We start from the raw sequence: 16,804 nt of genomic DNA on the forward strand, positions 1-16,804 counted from the left end.
CCAGCTATCATTTCCTACATGTCGTGCATGCAGGAGATGGTAGGGAGGAGACAAAACTAGCAGAAAATGCTGAAGGAAGGGTCATTTCTGCCTCGGAACAATCTCCTCCATCTTGAGGATGATGGTCATCGCAGAGCCACGATTGATAATCTCTCTCATATGGAGGAATAAGTATTGGTGTTGCGACCCAGGTGCAGGAATAATGTGTGCCGGAGATTCCAAATTAACTTTCATGAAACCAGTAAAGGGGTTTTTCCAGTAGAATATTGATAGTAACTGACTACAGATGTGGAAATTACCAGTCTTGGCGAATAATCTATTACTGAGTAATCCACTACTCTAATTAAACTGTATTAGTAACTGAGTAATGTAACGGGATTACTGTGGCAAAAGTGATAATTGTATCATAATTACTTTATCATGTAACAATTCCATTATTCTTCTGAAATATTTCGCAAGCTAAAAATCTCTCATTATGCACAAAATGTCTGCAATGCGGACACCTTAAACAACACCTTAAACAACAACCTAAAACAATGACGTCGCAGATTGACGAAGCAGCCGTGCGTGCAATGCCATTGACATGCGACGACGCACCAAAATAAGCATGGTGGCGGCAAAAGAAAAAAACTGTCATTTGCGTTTGATAGCTGGAAATACAAACATTGCTTTGAGTTCCTCTCGTCTAAATCGGAGAACACTGTGGTTCGTCGTCTGTTTGTTACGTGCAGGAAACAAGACGTTCTCAACTGTTACTTTATCCCTTTTAACTAAAGTGATTAGTAATTTATTACTTATGAAGCAAAGTAGTTAAAGAAGTAATTAGATTACTTTTTTAAAGGAGTAATCAGTAGTTGGATTGCTTTTATAGAGTAATCCCGACAACACAGTGAACGACATTAATAAGTCACAAGAAGAATGAAAGAAGTTTGAGTAAAAATCCTCCTTGAAATTTTTGCGTTCTCTAAATATGTTTTCCCTTCGTGTTGCGTGAAACGTAGCGCTGCATCAACAAAAGGTTCGGCCTGTGTGGCTTGCAGTGTACTTGCTCAATTTCAACCTGCGCATCCTGTGCAGCACCTGTGAGTGAACGGACAAGACTGGCTTCCTTCCGTTCACGAGTTACGTTGAACATCACAGACACGAGAGAAGAGACAGGTGCAATTTTTCATCTTTCATTTTTTTTTTGCGGCAAATGCGGCAACGACTTTAGCAGCTTTCAAGTATCAGGAGAATTTGTCATTGAAACATCCAAGCTCTCATTCTGTTTCCAACAAACATTGAAACATTTACAGTCTGATCATGAGTGAAAATAGCATTTAAAATAATTACGCAGTGATCTATTTTTTTTTTTTTCAATTTTTGAATAAATAGTACCTTCATAATACATAAAAGGGTGTCACAAAAATCTGTACATCTTCAGACAATCATAAAAATAAGTCATAATAGTAAGTTTTACAGAACATGTGCACTCAGTAGTCTTGCATAGTGCTCCGGGTGATTCCTTTTTAGGTAAACATTCATTTTTCCTTCAACTCGCTGGTCACTGGCAACACCTGTGAGGGGAGAAAAAAACAATATTATCAAATTTTCTACAAAAAAAATTAAAAAAAATCACCCGACTTACGGATGTTTTAAACTTCTCGAAAGGTTTGGGCTGTTCACCGGCACTAAGCTCACCCAGTTTTTGAGCTGTCCTGCCAATCTTCTCCAGGGCAGACTGGACGTCTCCTCCCTCGGGCACGAGGACCTCGATCTCCCCCACGCTGTAGCCAAAGTCGGCTTGGTCGAGGTCCACCTGCACCCCGTCCTCCTCCAAGGCGAAGGACCGTCGCACGGTCGTGAACTCTGCGAAACACCTGAGGTTCATTCCGCTCGGCCACGACTCGTCGTCGTCGTCGTCCGCCGGGGGGGAGGCGCTCCTCTCTCCGTCCCCACAGAGCTCCTCCCTCACTCTCTGCTGGATGTCGGGCAGATCTGTAATCTCCCTGTAGCGGCTGCACAGCGCTGCCGCGGCCGCTTCGCTCGGACCTCCGCTCGCCTCCTCCGTCTCGCCGGCTGACGTGGGGCACTTGAGCTCCCAGCATCCTTTGCGCTTACGCAGCCACACGTCCCTCAGGGTCAGGTCGAACGTGGGACTGTCAAAGTACTGGTCCTTGAACTCGCGCTGAGCAAGACACACTGCTGGGGTTTGGAGAATGAAGATGAAGGAAGAATAGAGACAATTATTCTTAGTTGCTGACAACAGACCGGTGGCCATTGGAATATACAACGGTAATTATCGCCATTAAAAGTCTTCAAAAAACAAAAAAGGCCTGATTATTTGCACGCAACGTATCAAGCGTCAATCAAAATCAAACAGAATAAAGCAATAATAGAATCATGGAGCACCTACCGCCAATCTCCTCCAGCGTTTTCAAGGTGTCCGCATTGCAAACAAACTTCCGCTCGACCTCGACGCTCATCTAAAATGAAAAGCGAATTAAAGCAAAGTTAAGGGTACACCGGCAAATGAACGTTGACAACATGACTTTGTTCCATCACACAATACAAAGCTGTCTTCCAAGTCATTATAAAGGTCATATTGTGCCGTCACACTTCTACAGTAGGATAGAATTAACTGAACGAGAGCTCTATGCTTCCATTCACTTCTTTACATATTTTATGAAGACAACAAACTTCTTTCATTCTGAAAAAAAAAAAGAATCAATACTATTATTGGTCTATACTACCATACTGATAATACTAGTAGTAATAATAATAGTCGTTTGAACTAGGGACGAAAGCAGGGACAAAAAGTGACATTTTTGATAAGAAACACCGATACATTTAATGAAACTAGAATTTTTTTTTCTCCATAGCTTTAGAACGTTCTCTACCGCGCTTATATACATGGAGCTCTGCAGGAAGCTCCTGCGACCGCAGAGTCGTTGTATTCGAGTCGTTCCAGGCGGCTACTGCAGTCATAGGTTAATTATCAACAAGCTCTTTTAAAAAAAAGAAAAAGAAAAAAGAACCCCGTTTGCTTAACAAGCTGCACGCCTTTAACGGTCTTCGCTACTCACGTCTTCGAATCCCAACAATTCGGCTACAGAAATCTGCCGAGCTGATCTATCTCGGCGGAGCTCCCCCCGCCCCCCTGCCAACACGTCAGCGAAGTTTAATTTTACACAGGCGCAATTGGAGACACCTATCTGCGCATTCGGGAGCATCACTTCCTGTCCCAATAACGCAGAGGCATGCAAATGGTGCAGTGCTAATCCCCTTCTCCCTTCATAAATATGTATTCCGCACAAACTCCTGACTGTTGAAATGCGCCACACCTAACAGTTGATTGAATAGCATTCACGACGTCGACCCCGTAAATGCCGAATGGCATCTGCGAGCTTAATATTTTAACCTTTACATTAATTAACTGGTAACACCCTGTTGACTGACCAAGTTAACAGATTGACGATTCATCTTGTTTAAACAGTTCTATGAAAACGGGGATTTCATAATAAAAGCGATCGCGCCAAACCAACTTAGTTTTTTTTTTTTTAATAAATAAATAAATAATAAAACGATTAAAGAAAGGCAATCGATCTTTTTCCCAAAAAAATAAATAAATAAAACGCAGTCGATCTTTTTTTTTTTTTCCTACTCTAATTTCAGCCACGTCGCACAATAAGTATTCCCGTTTTTCCCTCCCTCAGCATACATTAATAATATCTAATATCTGCGGGGGTTACATAACAGATTTGATAGCCGTGTGTGTCCCCTCTGAATGTCAGCAATCAGCCTTGGGGGGAGCTGTGGTCTGTTTACTAAAGGGAAGAGGGGAAGGAGAGAGGGATAGGGCGAATGAAGGGAGAGAGAGGAAGGGAGGGGGACAACAGCAGAGAGAGGGCGAGAGAGAGGGAGAGAGAGAGAGACATACACACACACAAATAGAGAGAGGGGAGGAGAGAGAGCAGGGAAGAAAACTTTTCACTTCTGAGGAGGCACAGAGGAAGCGTGTGTGTGCGTGAGTGAGTGTGTGAGTGTGTGTGTGTGTGCGCGCGCGTGCTGGAGTGGCGACCATGCAGGTAAGAAAAACCAACACACACACACACACACGCACGCACGCACACACATACACACAAGACGTGTTAGCTAATTGCTCCCGAACTTAATTTAAAAAAAAAGAAAAAAAGAAAAAGAAAAACGCCACTCGCGATCGCTTAATTGTGCCGATTCGTGCGATCGGAGTCGCTCGGGACGGATCGCACATCGACGGAACGACGAACTGAGCCTCCTACTAATCCGATACCTCGCAGAAATCCGACATTAAATCCCAAACTTTTCTCTCCCCCCGCCGCCTCTCCGGTACCAACTCGTCCGTTCTCAAGCCCCACCATCGTCGAGGCGACCGCGGCGCACGTCCTCGGCTCTTCCCCCTCCACCACCGCCGCCGACCAGTCGCTTCTTTAGCCTCTAATTCTTTCGCCAATTACGGGCTCCGAGCCGTGCGGATGATGATTTAAATGGCCATGTGTTGCACCGTAATTGTTTAAGGTACGGCTCCGAGCGTCAGGACGCGTCAAAAAAAGGAAAAAGCTTAGAAACGGGGGGTCTGGTGGGCGGCGAGGCGAAGGAAGGAGGGGGTGCGAGTGTTTTCTAACACATCTGTAAGCGGAGCCCACGTTCATTAATTAAATGGCTTTGGTCCGGCTAGGCCTCAATTTGCGCTGTTGAGCAGCAGCGGCGGCAGCAGGCGGCGGGCGGGCGGTGCAACCCTAGATGCCCGATTGGCAGCGCACAATCAGCGGGGTAAGAGCACAACTCGAGGCCGAGGTTTTTCCTCAATCTTTTTTCTGTTGATCGCGAACCCCGGCCAGTGTGATGTTCGAGTTGTCGGGTGTGCGAGTCGCTGCAACTCCCCCCGCCAACCTGGACACGACGGAGTTTTGTGTTGAGCGGGGAAAAGGCCAGTTGGAGACAGTTTGAGGAGTGGTTAATTATCTCCGTCTGCTAACAGGCTAGCTAGCGAAGTGACACGACTGTTATTAGCCCAGCTCCCCCCTTCTTGTGTTGCCCCCCTCCTCCACCTCCACTTTTCATTTTTGAACTTAATGTCGCAGCACAAAGTCGGATTATACCGACGGCTGCCCTGCGTTTTGCAGTTGAAGCGAAGTGACTTGTTACCGTTGCAGTATCGTTACTAATGGCTAACCAGTATTCCCACAAACGCGACTGTAATGCGACGTTCGGGAGAGGGGCGAGGGGGGGGCGAGGGGCGAGCTTCTCAACCTAGCTTGCTGGCTAATTGATTCGTTTGTGGTCGGCATAGCTAATTAGACTGCTCGTTAATTAGCCGACGACGGGGGGAGCGGAAACGTTTATCTGGTTTAAAAAAAACAAAACCCAACTTGTGTCTCTTCGAATGTGGCAGCCTCGGGGACGCGCTGCGAGACGTCGCGCACGCTGCGTGTCTGCTGATGTAGTCGTGTCGAATTGTTATTAGGGTGCTTTAACCTTGCTAGCCTGCTAATTGGCATGGCGAGGGAGTGAGTGAGTGAGTGAGGGGGTGCGACCGTTTCCCCCCGTGCTCAGGAATTGTTGTTTAATATCAATGATTTGATGATGATTATTTCCCTGGGTGGTTTGAAAAAAAAAAAAAAAATCCACTGAGCCTGCGCATCCCCTACTTCCCTATATCAAGCAAATTGAGCATGAGCTCAGATGTTATTTAATATGTTGCATGGGCGGGTGAGTGTGTTGGAATTGTATTGGCTGGAAGAAGGGAATCAGTATTACTGACAAATGGTTATTGAACTATGGCTGCGTGTTGCAATGCGAGTGTTATTTCAGTGTTGTTGTTTTTTTGTGCACGTTTAGTTTCATTTCAGTTTAATGCGTCCAGGGAAACGGAGAACGTGCTTGTAGACAGAAGAAGGTCCGTTCAAAAGTTGTCATTCAAACTCTTCTTCAATAAACGTCGCTGAAGCGAACCGTGCGCGAGGAGATGGTGTTGCCAGATTTTTCCACCGAATTCTGTTTTGCACGCACAGGCTAATTAATAATAATTCAAAAAACAAACAAAAAAAAACAACCCGTAACTGTGCCAGTAAAAGTACATTGCGGTGGACTTCTAGTCAGCACACATTGTTAAACAGCATGTGTGCTTGTCACTTAGGTAGTCAATGAGTTTGTCACTTAACTGGTCACGCATTTCTTCCTTCGGTACACAGCCCCCCCCCCTGGTTTTCATAATTGGCATACAAGCTATAAAAAAAAAAAAAAAAAAAAAACTTTTTAAAAAAACAAACAAACAAAAAACAACAACTTTAGTTTGAAGTTTTGATTATGGTTATAGATAGTTAAAAAAAAAAAAAAACTGAATGCAATGCATTCCTACACAAGCGTCATTGAAAACAAGAAAAAGGTCGCTGAATGTTTGCTGAGCCGGGGCTGCACTCTTCTCCTCCATGCAGTCATTGCAGAGGGAAAAAAAATCTGATATTTGTCGAGATCTTCCAAGCGCGCGTCTGTAGCCAGAGAAGACTTTGATGCAGCAGAACCTTCCCGAACTTTTCCCTGAACGTCAGCGGGCCGCACTGAGCTCGGGTCGACACTCGCGCTCAAATCCATCCATCTTCGTCCAAAACTGAGGGCGAGGAATTCCGTCGTTCCGCAAATAATGCTCCCCACCTCTACTACTGTTTCTGAACGCCGTAGCTTTAATTGTATCACTGCCTCGTTTGTGTCCGTTGTTGGCTGCCATTATTTTGAGTGAGCTCATTTCCTTTCCTAAGTGGGTGGCCGGGTCGTGCCTATGCGTGCAGGTTGTTTCGAGTGTAAGCAGTCTTTTAAAAACAGTTTAAAATGACAATATCGGATGAGTCACTTATAATAAAAAAAAAAAAGTGGACGCCGGCGATGCGTTAAAAAACAAAATCAAACGCGCACGTTTGCATGTGGCATGGAACGAGTCATCAAGTTGCTTGGTGTAAATCCAACCTGAAGTTCTTTCTGTCCCCCCCCCTGTTCAAATTTCAGGAGGAGTCCGGAGAGACGGTGAGCAGTGAAAGCAATGTGGCGGCGGAGTGGATGTGCCCCCTGTGCCAAAGAGGACAAGCTGACAGATCCTCCCTCTCTTCACATCTCACCGAGCAACACAGCGTGCTTCCTACTTGTGTCGACAAGTTGCTGGACATAGTACGTATGGCCGGGTTGCGGCGCGCCAACATTGCGTCGTTAGCATGTCCGGCTCGTAATCGGCCGCGTTCGTCACCATGCAGCAGTTTGTATGTTTTTTTTTTGTTTTTTGTTTTTTTTAAACGTAGCCCCCTCGATGAGCTGAAATCGTGCTTCCCGTTGTGGGGGCCTGTAGCTCGCTTCTTTAGTATCCATTTTATTCGGAGTTGCAACTCTTTGCTTTGCTTCGAGTAAGTGGCAACATGTGTTAAAATGTGATGCCGGGCCTGAGGATTGATTCCCGAGAACGGACTGAGACGAGAAAGAATGGCATGTGGGCCCGCAACAACCAAAACTTCAAACGTACTGGCACCATTAGTTGCTGCTATAATGGTGTGATATCAGCTTTCAAATTCTGGTTTACGGTTTCAATTATTGACCGGCTTTGTATTTATTACAAATAAAACAAATCTGTGTCATTTGGCCTTATTCAAAATTTGCCATGTATTTAAAAAATTTTTTCAAACTCTGCAACAATAGCTAGGACGCTGGATTTCGAATTTGATTACGTTTTACTTCAAAAAAAATTTTTCATACCTAATAACTGAGAACACTAATTTAGAGCGGTGCCTCCGTTTTGGCTTTGGCACTCTAATCAGTAATTCCTATTCAGTTGAATCAGGATGTTTCTTCAAAAGTCATTTGAATTCAACAGTCATCGTCTTTTCCAATTTGAAAGTGGAATATTAATTATTTGGGTTTAGCGAGTTACCAGATCTCTAAATTTAAAAAAAATTCCGAATTGAATTTGTCATTTACGAAGTCAGTGATGACGTACATTTTTTTTTTTTTAATTTTTTTTTCCTTTGGTTAAATTAATCAGGCAGCTGAAATGAGCTTAATTGGGTTAAATTAGGCTAAATTGCTGAACAAAGACTGGCAATGGCTGCAATGTTTAATAAACTACATGTCTCTGTCACAATGTTGTGCTGTTTTAAATTACCAGAGCGTTTAGCTAATCTCAAATAAGCTGTGCTGGCTTACCTTTGCATGTGAATTTTGGTGACTCATCTTTTTTTTGTTTTGTTTCTGCCACAGGCTGCCAGTGTAAGAAAGGACAAAGGTGCTCAAAAGTCTGCGGGTGAGTATCAAACGTGGACAGCAATCAACCTGTCATAATGGATGTTTGTTTTTTGTTTTTCCAGTGGTCCCCTATACTACGTTCTTATTGTGTGTACAGCAAATACCAGCAATTTAAATTCTTTTTCTTAAAGTAGGTTCTTCCGCTTGCGTGAATTTGAAATAAAATGCGTCGCGAAAAGCTCTGCCGCCGCCGCTTGTGCAAACCTATGTGTGAAACGTGTGAATGTCCTCGCCAGATGCTGAATCGTCGCAGCTGAAGCACGCCGACGTCGTTGGAAACCCACGCCGATGTAGTGAGAGTTCGGACGGTGCCCAGACTTCAGGAGACGGAGACATGGACGAGGACAGGATCGCGAAACGGGAGGGGGACGAGGCCGAGCCCGAGAAAGAAGACGAGGGAAGCCGACTCGCTGGAGCCGACCAGCAAAGTTCAAGCGAAAACGCGAAAAGCCCAGACGCTAGTGAGAGATCGGTCGGAAGAAATGCCGCGCCCTCCGACTCCGGCGCCCTGCCGTTCAAATGCAACGCCTGCCACGAGACCTTTCCCAGCCGAACTGCCCTGAGTGTGCATTACAACTCTGCGTCGCACATTCACAGGATGACCACGGGCTCCGCCAAACATGGTGGGGACGGCGACTCGCAAACACTCCCGGTTCCCGTCCTGTCCCGGCCGTATATCTCCAACAAACCTTACCAGTGTGCTGTATGCCGGGTCTCCTATAATCACGCCATCACCCTCGAGAGCCATATGAAATCTGTCTTGCACCAGTCCCGCAGCAGAAACGCCGGCATCGCGACCAACGCCGCCGCCAGCGTCGGAGGTAGCGCCGCGACGCCTCCGGCCTCCGTCGCAACCGCGGCCGCGAACGGCATCGGTCAGTTGGTGACCACCACCGCCTGTGCTACCCCTGGGACGCTGATGGTGACGGCCACAAACAACGGAGAGCAAGTTCAGACTTCTCAAGTGGCGCCGTCTCTCCTCGCGTCGCCCGTGGCCTCGGCGCAGGCGGTCTCGGCCTTTCTCACCCTCCTCACCTCGAGCCCCAACCCCCTCTCCCACTCTCTTTTCCCCTCCCTGTTTGCAGCGGGTGCTGCTCCCGGCGCCGCTGTACCTCAGCTAGTGCCTCAGCCTCAAATGGTCATGCCCTTGATCTTGAACGGTCTCCAAACCCCAACCCAGCAGCACCAAGAGAACCAGCAGGGCCAGCTTCTCACCCAGTGTGTGCCATTTGTAGGTCTCAGCGCAGCCCAGCAAGCCCTCCTATCCCAAAGACTGAACAGCTTACAGAACCAGTGGCCGCCTGTAGAGGTCTCCACGAGTATCAGGACGAGCTCCGAAGGGCGCAAACAAATAAAGTCTGAGATGGAAGAACAGAGCCTGGACCGAGGAGAACCGGCTGAGGACTCTGATCAGAGCCGGGACAAGAATAACTCGGCCGCAGAGAAACCTCAGCAGGGAGGAGGCGTAGAATTTGCACAGAATCTAAATGTAAAAAGCAAAGTAAAGGTCGAGGATAGCGAAGACGGTGGGAGCGCGCACAGAGACGGCACAACAGACGGCGACGGCTCGACCAATCGGCCGGACCTGGAAGGCGACAAAGCGGTTTGCCTCAGCCTTTCCCCGGCAGACACTGAGAAAAGCCACCACAGTAAGAACCTCTCTCCCTGTGCGTCCGTTCACAGCAGTTACAGCCTCAGCCCGGTCAATATAAATCTTACACTCAGCCCCGACTCCACTCCTCAGAAATCACAATCGGGCACGAGCCTCTGCGGCTCGCTCGGCACCCCGAAATCAAGCCCGAGTTCAAACGCCTTACATAACCACAAGACTCCAGCCGGTTGCTCTGCGGCGGACGAATCCGAGCAACAAGAGCTCCCAATGCTATCTGAATTTCAGTCCGAGGTGCTCTGGGCCTTTTTCGAGTCGCGCAGCGAGGCCGACGCCGCCAGTCCTCCTCACGAGGACTGCGAGGCACTCGGCAAAGAGGTCGGGCTCTCCGAAGAAGAGGTACGTCGGTGGCTGTGCCGCGCCCGTTATGCAAAACAGAAAAAGAGAAGTGCGGAGTTGGAGCAGCTGTACGGCGCCGTAGGGAGGACGCGACTTGTCCGGGCTTCGGACTTTGACTGCGACGACGAGGAGAGATCCCTGGTCATAGCGGAAGACGATGCCGAAGCGTCGGGCAGTCGGGCCATCGACCTGTCGGGCACGAGAAGAAAACGCAAACTCCGGAGCGTAGGAAGGGGGGGTCAAGGGGATTCCTGTCTGACGTCTGACTCGGAAAACGAGGTGTACACCTCCGTCATCGTGTCCGACGAGGAGAGTCACAACGGGTCCTTGAGGGAGGGTCCCGAGAGTCCTTCTAAAGATGAAACGCAGTGGGAGGTCCAAGGAGAGAAAGGATCGGCTGGAGGAAAGGTCTTGCGCTCGACAACCGTTTTCCTCTCGGACGCCGAGGACGAGTACGAAGACGAGGAGGGGGGTCGGGCCCGGCGGAAGAAACAGAAGATGGATTTTGAGCGCGATGAGGTAGAGGTGAAGAAAGAGAGACAAGACTCGGATGTGGATTTAGAGTTGGAGGCTCAAGGGGATCCCCCAAGTTCCTTGTCTCATGTCGTGGACCATCACGGAATTCCCACTGGTGCGCTTCACTCAATTCCCTTGTCGCTCGCTCCATTTTCCACTCCGTTCATCAGCCCCTACGTCCTCTCGCTCGCACCTTCACTGGTGGGCGATAGAAGCAAAGTGCCAATCTATCCCAACCCACCGACCATCACGCGCCTCTCCAGCTCTCTTCTCTCCCAGTCCTACCACCAGCAGGCTCAGTACTTGGCAAACGGTGACGACTGTGAGGCCGCACTAGATCTGAGCATAGGGAAAAACAACTCCAAAACCGCTTCCTCCTCGTCCCTGGCAGACAGAATCTCCGTGCAGAAGGGACAGTTACTGGACGGGCTCGGACTCAGGCCGACGTCCAAAGGCCTGGTCGTAGTTCAGGTGAAGCCCGAATCTGCAATTAGCATGTCCTCCACCAAGGGCAGCATGAGCGTGGTCAACAGCAATAACATGACAAAGTCAAGTATTTATATTAGGGCGGCGGAGAAAATGAACACGCCCATACTGAAAAGGGAGCCGGTGAAAGAGAGGGAGAAGGAGCAGGAGCTGCAGCAGCAAAGGAAGTCCAAAGGAAAACGGTATCAGGACATGCGACGTTCCAGAACCATTATTCAGGCCGATCAGCTTGACATTCTCTACGGCTGCTATTTTAAAGATCCAAATCCCGGGAAGCACGAGTTTGAACAGATTTCCGAGTGGGTCCACCTTCCGAAGAAGGTTGTTCAGATATGGTTCCAAAACATGAGGGCGAGGGAGAGGAAAGGCGAGGTCCGCTTCATCAGCGACGGGACCCTGGCGGCGGTCGGGAAACCTCTCATCAAATTCACCTGGCCCCTCTCCAAGCCCATATTCTCCAACAAGCCGCCTCCAAATAACACCGGGAGCGGCGCGGCAAGCCCGGCGGTCCACACCGTCGTCAAGACGGAGAGGGACCTGGTGAAGGAGCCAGTTAAACCTCCCGCGGTGAAAAAGGGGGCTCCGGTTCCCATCAGGCCCAAAGAGGTCGTCTCCTCGTCCGCAGCGTCCGCCGCTCCCGCAGTGCCAAAGACCAACCTCGAGACCACCACCACCACCACCACCAGCAGCAGCAGCGGCGGCGCGAACCTCCTCAAAGTTGCCCCCAAAGTCGGCGCCGCGGCCGCCCAGCCCAAGGACCCGGTGCCCATTGCGCCCAGGCCGTCGCAGAAGAGGAGGCTGGAGGAGGAGAGCGAGGAGGAAAAGACGGACGAGGAGAAGGACGACGAGGCGGAGATGGGTCCCGGACCGGGGACCTCCAACCGCATGGTGCCCAAGCTGCCCACCACTCCCATCAACAACAGGCCGCCCGCCACAGCCGGCTTGCCGCCGAAACAGAACGGCCTCAACTACTGGACCCCCAAGGTCCCCATTAAGATCAACACCCTGTCGAGGGAGCAGCTGGCTCTGCCCATGCAGCTGCCCTCGCGCACCATCCCGCCGCCGCCCACGCCCAGCATCGCCCCCGTCAGCCCGAACACCCCCAGCTCCGCCAAGGTGGCCAGCCCCTCCACTCCGATGGCGGCCAAGGCCAGCCCGACGGAGAGCAGCTTCCTGCCCCACCCGTCCAGCCGCCGGCCGCGCACCCACCTCTCCTGCCTGCAGCTCTCCATCCTGCAGTCCTGCTACGAGACGTGCGCCCACCCCAACGCCATGGAGTGCGAGGCCATCGGCACGGAGCTCAGCCTCCCGCTCAAGGTGGTGCAGATCTGGTTCCAGAACACCCGGGCCAAAGAGAAGCGCTGGAGGCTGCAGCAGGAGAAAATGGTAAGACGGCGAGCAGATGTTTTGGCGGCCCAGGCAGAATTGCTGCCTCGACCGGGGTTTGTTTGAAGGGTTTTGAATTGGTTGTGGAAACTGTAGCCGCGTCTTTTGGAAGGAGAACGACGAGGAGCAACGCCCAAAGGGCTTTGTTGATTTAAGTTTGCTCAAATTTAATGTTCTAATGATGTCCTAAACCTTTTTTTTTTATTTTTTTTTATTTATTTATTTTTGCCCCAGTTCCCCACATCCAAGATGGACATGAGCTCCAGCAGCTACCTGCAGTACAACGCCCTCAAAGCCAATCGTCCCATACTGCCCAAACCTGTCCAGCTCAAAGTCACTGAACCGTCGGCCTCCCCGGGCGCCGGCCAGGCGGCGTCGAAGGAGACCCTGACGGGCCGCTGCGAGGCCTGCAACGTCTACTTCGAGTCGCGGGCCGCGGCCAGGGCCCACGTGTTCTCGCCGCACCACCTGGCCACCCTGAGAACCACTAACTTTGGCCAGCCGGCCACGCTCGTCGGCAAGAACGGAGCCGCTGGCGACGGCGGCGGCGGCACGCCCGGCTCGCAGGTCCTTCATTCCAGTCCGGTCGGCGGCTCCGGGGCCGGCAGCGGAGGGGAGACCACGATGGAGTCGCCGCCGCCGCCGCCGCCCACTGCCACGGGCAAGAGCTAAAAAGACTCAGATCAGGATTGGTCTGTACACTGACTGGATTCTCGGACCCGTTTGTGGGCTCCCTCAGATTTTAATAAACACATTTGAGCACTAATCCTCAAAAGCTAACGTTCTTTAGTTTTTGACGTCCGCTCCCGCCGCCCCCTGCACATGCTATTCTATGCTCAGCCCTCACCGGCTTTTGAATTCCTTTTGTCTATAAAGTCCACGAGGATTTCAGACTGTTGACAATGCTGCTTCATTCTTAATCATTTGCTGTTTGATAAGTAACGGAACACATCTCGAGTCCTCCCCCCCCCCCCCTCCCCCCGGATCTCCTTTCTACAAAATAATCCTGGTCCCCAAACCTGTGATGATGTATTTACCCGACTCCTCTACCACCACCTTTTCCTGTAACTTTCAAAGACGCTCACCTCGCCATGCTTGAAATACCCCCCCCCCCCCCCCTGAAGACCGGTGCAAAAAAAGAGATACTCTGTTCGGAAGCATCTTGGCAGTCAGCCTGCAAACAACAACCTGTTGGGATTACAAGATGAGACTTTTATCACTGACCCCCCCCGCCCCCCTCCCCCAAAGTCTGCTCCTGTGGAATTGTTTTTCTGTTTTGTTTGTTTATTTTTTTTTCTCTCTCTCACGCCTACTTTGTACTATTAGGGCAAAGATGCTTTGATATGATATGACTGGACCGTTGGGAGTTTTAAATTTTGCCACAGGAGGTCGAGCTCAACTGTGTTGCGTTCATTCATGTGGGATTTTCAGAGAGGTACTTTATTACAGAACAGGGCTGTCGATTTCTTCCCATTGACGTGTTCCTCGATTCATGACAATCCAAATAGGGCAAAAAAAAAAAAAAAAAAAAGCGAAAAGGCTAAGGAAAGTAACACAAAAAATCTTGGCATACTGCACTTTGACACATTTTACATTGTTTGAGATGTTTTTAAGCATTCGGATGCGTGTCTTCTTACGGCAAAGGCACACACGGGGGCGCATGTTGGGATGCCTTAACGGAAGTTGCGTGAAGTGAATTGATTTTTTTTTTTTTTTTTTTTCCCCTAGACAAATAAAGATGTTCTTAGGTGTGAACAACGACGTGTGAGGAGCGGAAGCAAAGAGGGAAGATGTTTTGTTTTATACGTTGGACGTCGGGAGATGCGTGGCCGAACGTCGCGCTCCGCACCGGAGGACGTTGGCGGGAACGCGGTGGCGTGCTCGCGGCCAAGGACTACGATTACCGACTGTCTGGGTTTTTAAAAATGAATCTTGATCCTGTGGATTTCCCCTTCCCCTCTTAACTGGTGTGCGTCTCATTTTGAAATTCTGCTTTTCGGATCTCGTCAAGGTCGCCTCCTGTAGTCGGCGCGTTCCGGAGATTTTTCCTTCCCGCCTTAAGAAGAAACAACACCTGGTTTCAAATTTCAAGCCCTCCACGCGATGCTAACGGATTGATAATTGCTGTACATCCAATTCTATACCAGTTGTCCCGGTTTTGTATTTTTATGTTGTTTTTTTTCCCCTTGCCAATCAGTACTGTGTATAAGATGGGAGAGTTCTGTTTTATTCAATATTTATACAAATGACAGTAGAAGCAATTAGAAACTGGCGTAATGATTTTTTTTTCTTTTCTTTTTTTTTTATAAAGTAGGTCAAAAGCCAGCTTTTGAGAGCAGATCTTGAAGTGGCCTGTTTTTTTCTGTTTCAATCGCTCGTTTTGTTTTCTATGGTCTCTAATTCTAGTAATGTATGTGCTGTGAAAAGAAATCTAATATCTGCAAACCTTATCAAGGGATAAAGTTGGTCATTATTGTATCCTTGAGGGATTAATGGGTACTTTTTTTTTTTCTTTTGTTTTTTTTTCTTTTTTTTAAGGAAGTAAATTGGGAATCTTTAACTGCTTTGACTGAGAGCTATTAAGTCGGTGCTGTGTTGAAGGACACGTGACATACTAAAGATGTTTTCCTTCAATCTAAGTTGTATATTATAACTATTGATAGTTTTAACAAAAAATGCAAAACTGAAACTTTTGTAAAGAAATATATTGAAAAAAAAAAAACACTGATATTCCAAAGTAAATCCTCCCTTTGCTTTCTGTCATTCAGAAACCAAAAAGCAATCTCGAGGTCGACAGATAGCGGGAGAGAGGGCGTTCGTGAATGCAAACTGTAACCGCATCCCACAGCTTGACACTTGCACTAGTCCACGATTTTTTGCACAAGCTACAGACATTTCAAATGTACACAGCAATTACAGCAACAGTTGGGAGTCACTTGTGGGGTTGTTTTTTTTTTAAATGAGGAGGAGAAGGGGGGCGGTGGGGGGAGGGGAGGGGTCACCATGTCCCTTTCATGAGTTTAAAAAAAAAAAGTTGCACCCCTGTTGGAAGCTGTACCTTGTGCGTAAAAAAAGAAAGAAAGGACTGGAGCGCTTCGACTTTTTCAGACTGGGACGACACTTGCGCGCACACACACACAAACACGGTGTTGCACTGTCTCAACTAGATAGACTTTCATGGAGATCCATTTGTTTTTTTTTGTTTTTTTTTCCCCTTTTCCCATATGTTTCATTGTCACCTTTTGATTATCACATTTTGCTATAACTGTACTTCTACTTATACAGTTTGTTTGTTCATTACTACTCATCACTGTTTTTGCTTATTATTGATCCATTATGTTTTCAATGCCACCTGCTCAAAACAGTATGGTATTCCCATGAATATTTGAACAATAATAGTGGCAGTGTTGTTATGAATTACTAGATTCTTTTTGATTAAGCTAATGTTTTTTTCCTCACTTGTAACAGCCTTTTGTGTTTGGACTCCATTATGCTTTTCTTTATATACAAAAAACAAATAAAAATCAGTTCAACTACAAAACATAATTGTTGATGCACCGTTGAGTATTTTTGTGCTAGAGATATATATATATATATATATATATATATATATACATACACATATATATAAATATATACATACACATATATATATATATATATATACACACACACACACATACTTATACATATGTGTGTGTGTGTGTGTGTGTAGTGTATTTCTCGACTCATTTGTCTTGTAGGAAATCACATGCTATATATGATATTGGTATTTGTCATTTAAAATATCAACTTTTAAATGTTAATTGTATTTTTACAGTGGGGAGAATATGACACATACTGCGTTTTTTTTTTTTTTTTTAAACAAAGGTCAAAAGATTAAATCCCATTTTAAGCTTCATCAAATGTGCTTTGAATCAATTACTTGAAAATTGGCTCTACAGTCCCACTTGACAGCGGCGCGACATCGTTTGATTGACAGGCGCTCCGGCCTCTTTGAAGCACACGTTCGATTCGGAAACCGGAAACTCCGGCACCAGTCCTCCAATAGCAACGAGGCGGACGCCAAAAAGGGTTGTCCGGAGGCGGCGGCCAGCCAATGGGGAC

At 47.9% G+C, this 16,804-nt stretch overlaps 2 protein-coding genes across 6 annotated transcripts; one reads left to right on the plus strand and one right to left on the minus strand.

Moving 5' to 3' along the window:
* Positions 1-1,190: 1,190 nt before the first annotated feature.
* Positions 1,191-5,544, minus strand: thtpa (thiamine triphosphatase). Of its 3 annotated transcripts, none has more exons than XM_076043167.1 (4): positions 5,391-5,544; positions 2,396-2,465; positions 1,681-2,184; positions 1,191-1,556 (listed from the first exon to the last, which is right to left on the minus strand). In XM_076043167.1, the coding sequence occupies exons 1-4, from the start codon at positions 5,517-5,519 to the stop codon at positions 1,456-1,458; spliced, it is 804 nt and encodes a 267-aa protein (XP_075899282.1). In that variant the 5' UTR covers positions 5,520-5,544; the 3' UTR covers positions 1,191-1,455. The 3 variants fall into 3 exon arrangements, with proteins under 3 accessions (XP_075899282.1, XP_075899283.1, XP_075899281.1); XM_076043168.1 differs by lacking the exon at positions 5,391-5,544 and adding an exon at positions 4,912-5,007; XM_076043166.1 differs by lacking the exon at positions 5,391-5,544 and adding an exon at positions 3,066-3,448 and having other exon boundaries at positions 1,192-1,556.
* On the plus strand, positions 3,874-15,144 carry zfhx2 (zinc finger homeobox 2). 3 transcript variants are annotated; one of them, XM_076043163.1, is made up of 5 exons: positions 3,874-4,067; positions 7,021-7,179; positions 8,257-8,299; positions 8,538-12,697; positions 12,932-15,144. In XM_076043163.1, exons 1-5 carry the CDS (start codon positions 4,062-4,064, stop codon positions 13,367-13,369), a joined length of 4,806 nt encoding a protein of 1,601 aa, XP_075899278.1. In that variant the 5' UTR covers positions 3,874-4,061; the 3' UTR covers positions 13,370-15,144. The 3 variants fall into 3 exon arrangements, with proteins under 3 accessions (XP_075899278.1, XP_075899279.1, XP_075899277.1); XM_076043164.1 differs by lacking the exon at positions 3,874-4,067 and adding an exon at positions 4,135-4,536; XM_076043162.1 differs by lacking the exon at positions 3,874-4,067 and adding an exon at positions 4,608-4,791.
* The last annotated feature ends 1,660 nt before the right edge of the window (positions 15,145-16,804 follow it).

The sequence above is a fragment of the Nelusetta ayraudi genome, unplaced genomic scaffold (genome assembly GCF_046127955.1).
Source record: "Nelusetta ayraudi isolate G7.1 ecotype Tasmania unplaced genomic scaffold, CSIRO-AGI_Nayr_v1 ptg000073l, whole genome shotgun sequence".
Lineage (NCBI taxonomy): Eukaryota > Metazoa > Chordata > Actinopteri > Tetraodontiformes > Monacanthidae > Nelusetta > Nelusetta ayraudi.

Excerpts from the sequence above, each read along its gene's own strand:
- thtpa (XM_076043166.1), bottom strand. The coding sequence starts at position 3,212 with ATGCTCCCGAATGCGCAGATAGGTGTCTCCAATTGCGCCTGTGTAAAA. Across the intron at positions 2,466-3,065 it reads AATTGTTGGGATTCGAAGAC|ATGAGCGTCGAGGTCGAGCG; the intron begins GTGAGTAGCGAA and ends TTTTCATTTTAG. Across the intron at positions 2,185-2,395 it reads AACGCTGGAGGAGATTGGCG|CAGTGTGTCTTGCTCAGCGC; the intron begins GTAGGTGCTCCA and ends TCCAAACCCCAG.
- zfhx2 (XM_076043162.1), top strand. The coding sequence starts at position 4,762 with ATGCCCGATTGGCAGCGCACAATCAGCGGG. Across the intron at positions 4,792-7,020 it reads GGCAGCGCACAATCAGCGGG|GAGGAGTCCGGAGAGACGGT; the intron begins GTAAGAGCACAA and ends TTCAAATTTCAG. Across the intron at positions 8,300-8,537 it reads AGGTGCTCAAAAGTCTGCGG|ATGCTGAATCGTCGCAGCTG; the intron begins GTGAGTATCAAA and ends TGTCCTCGCCAG.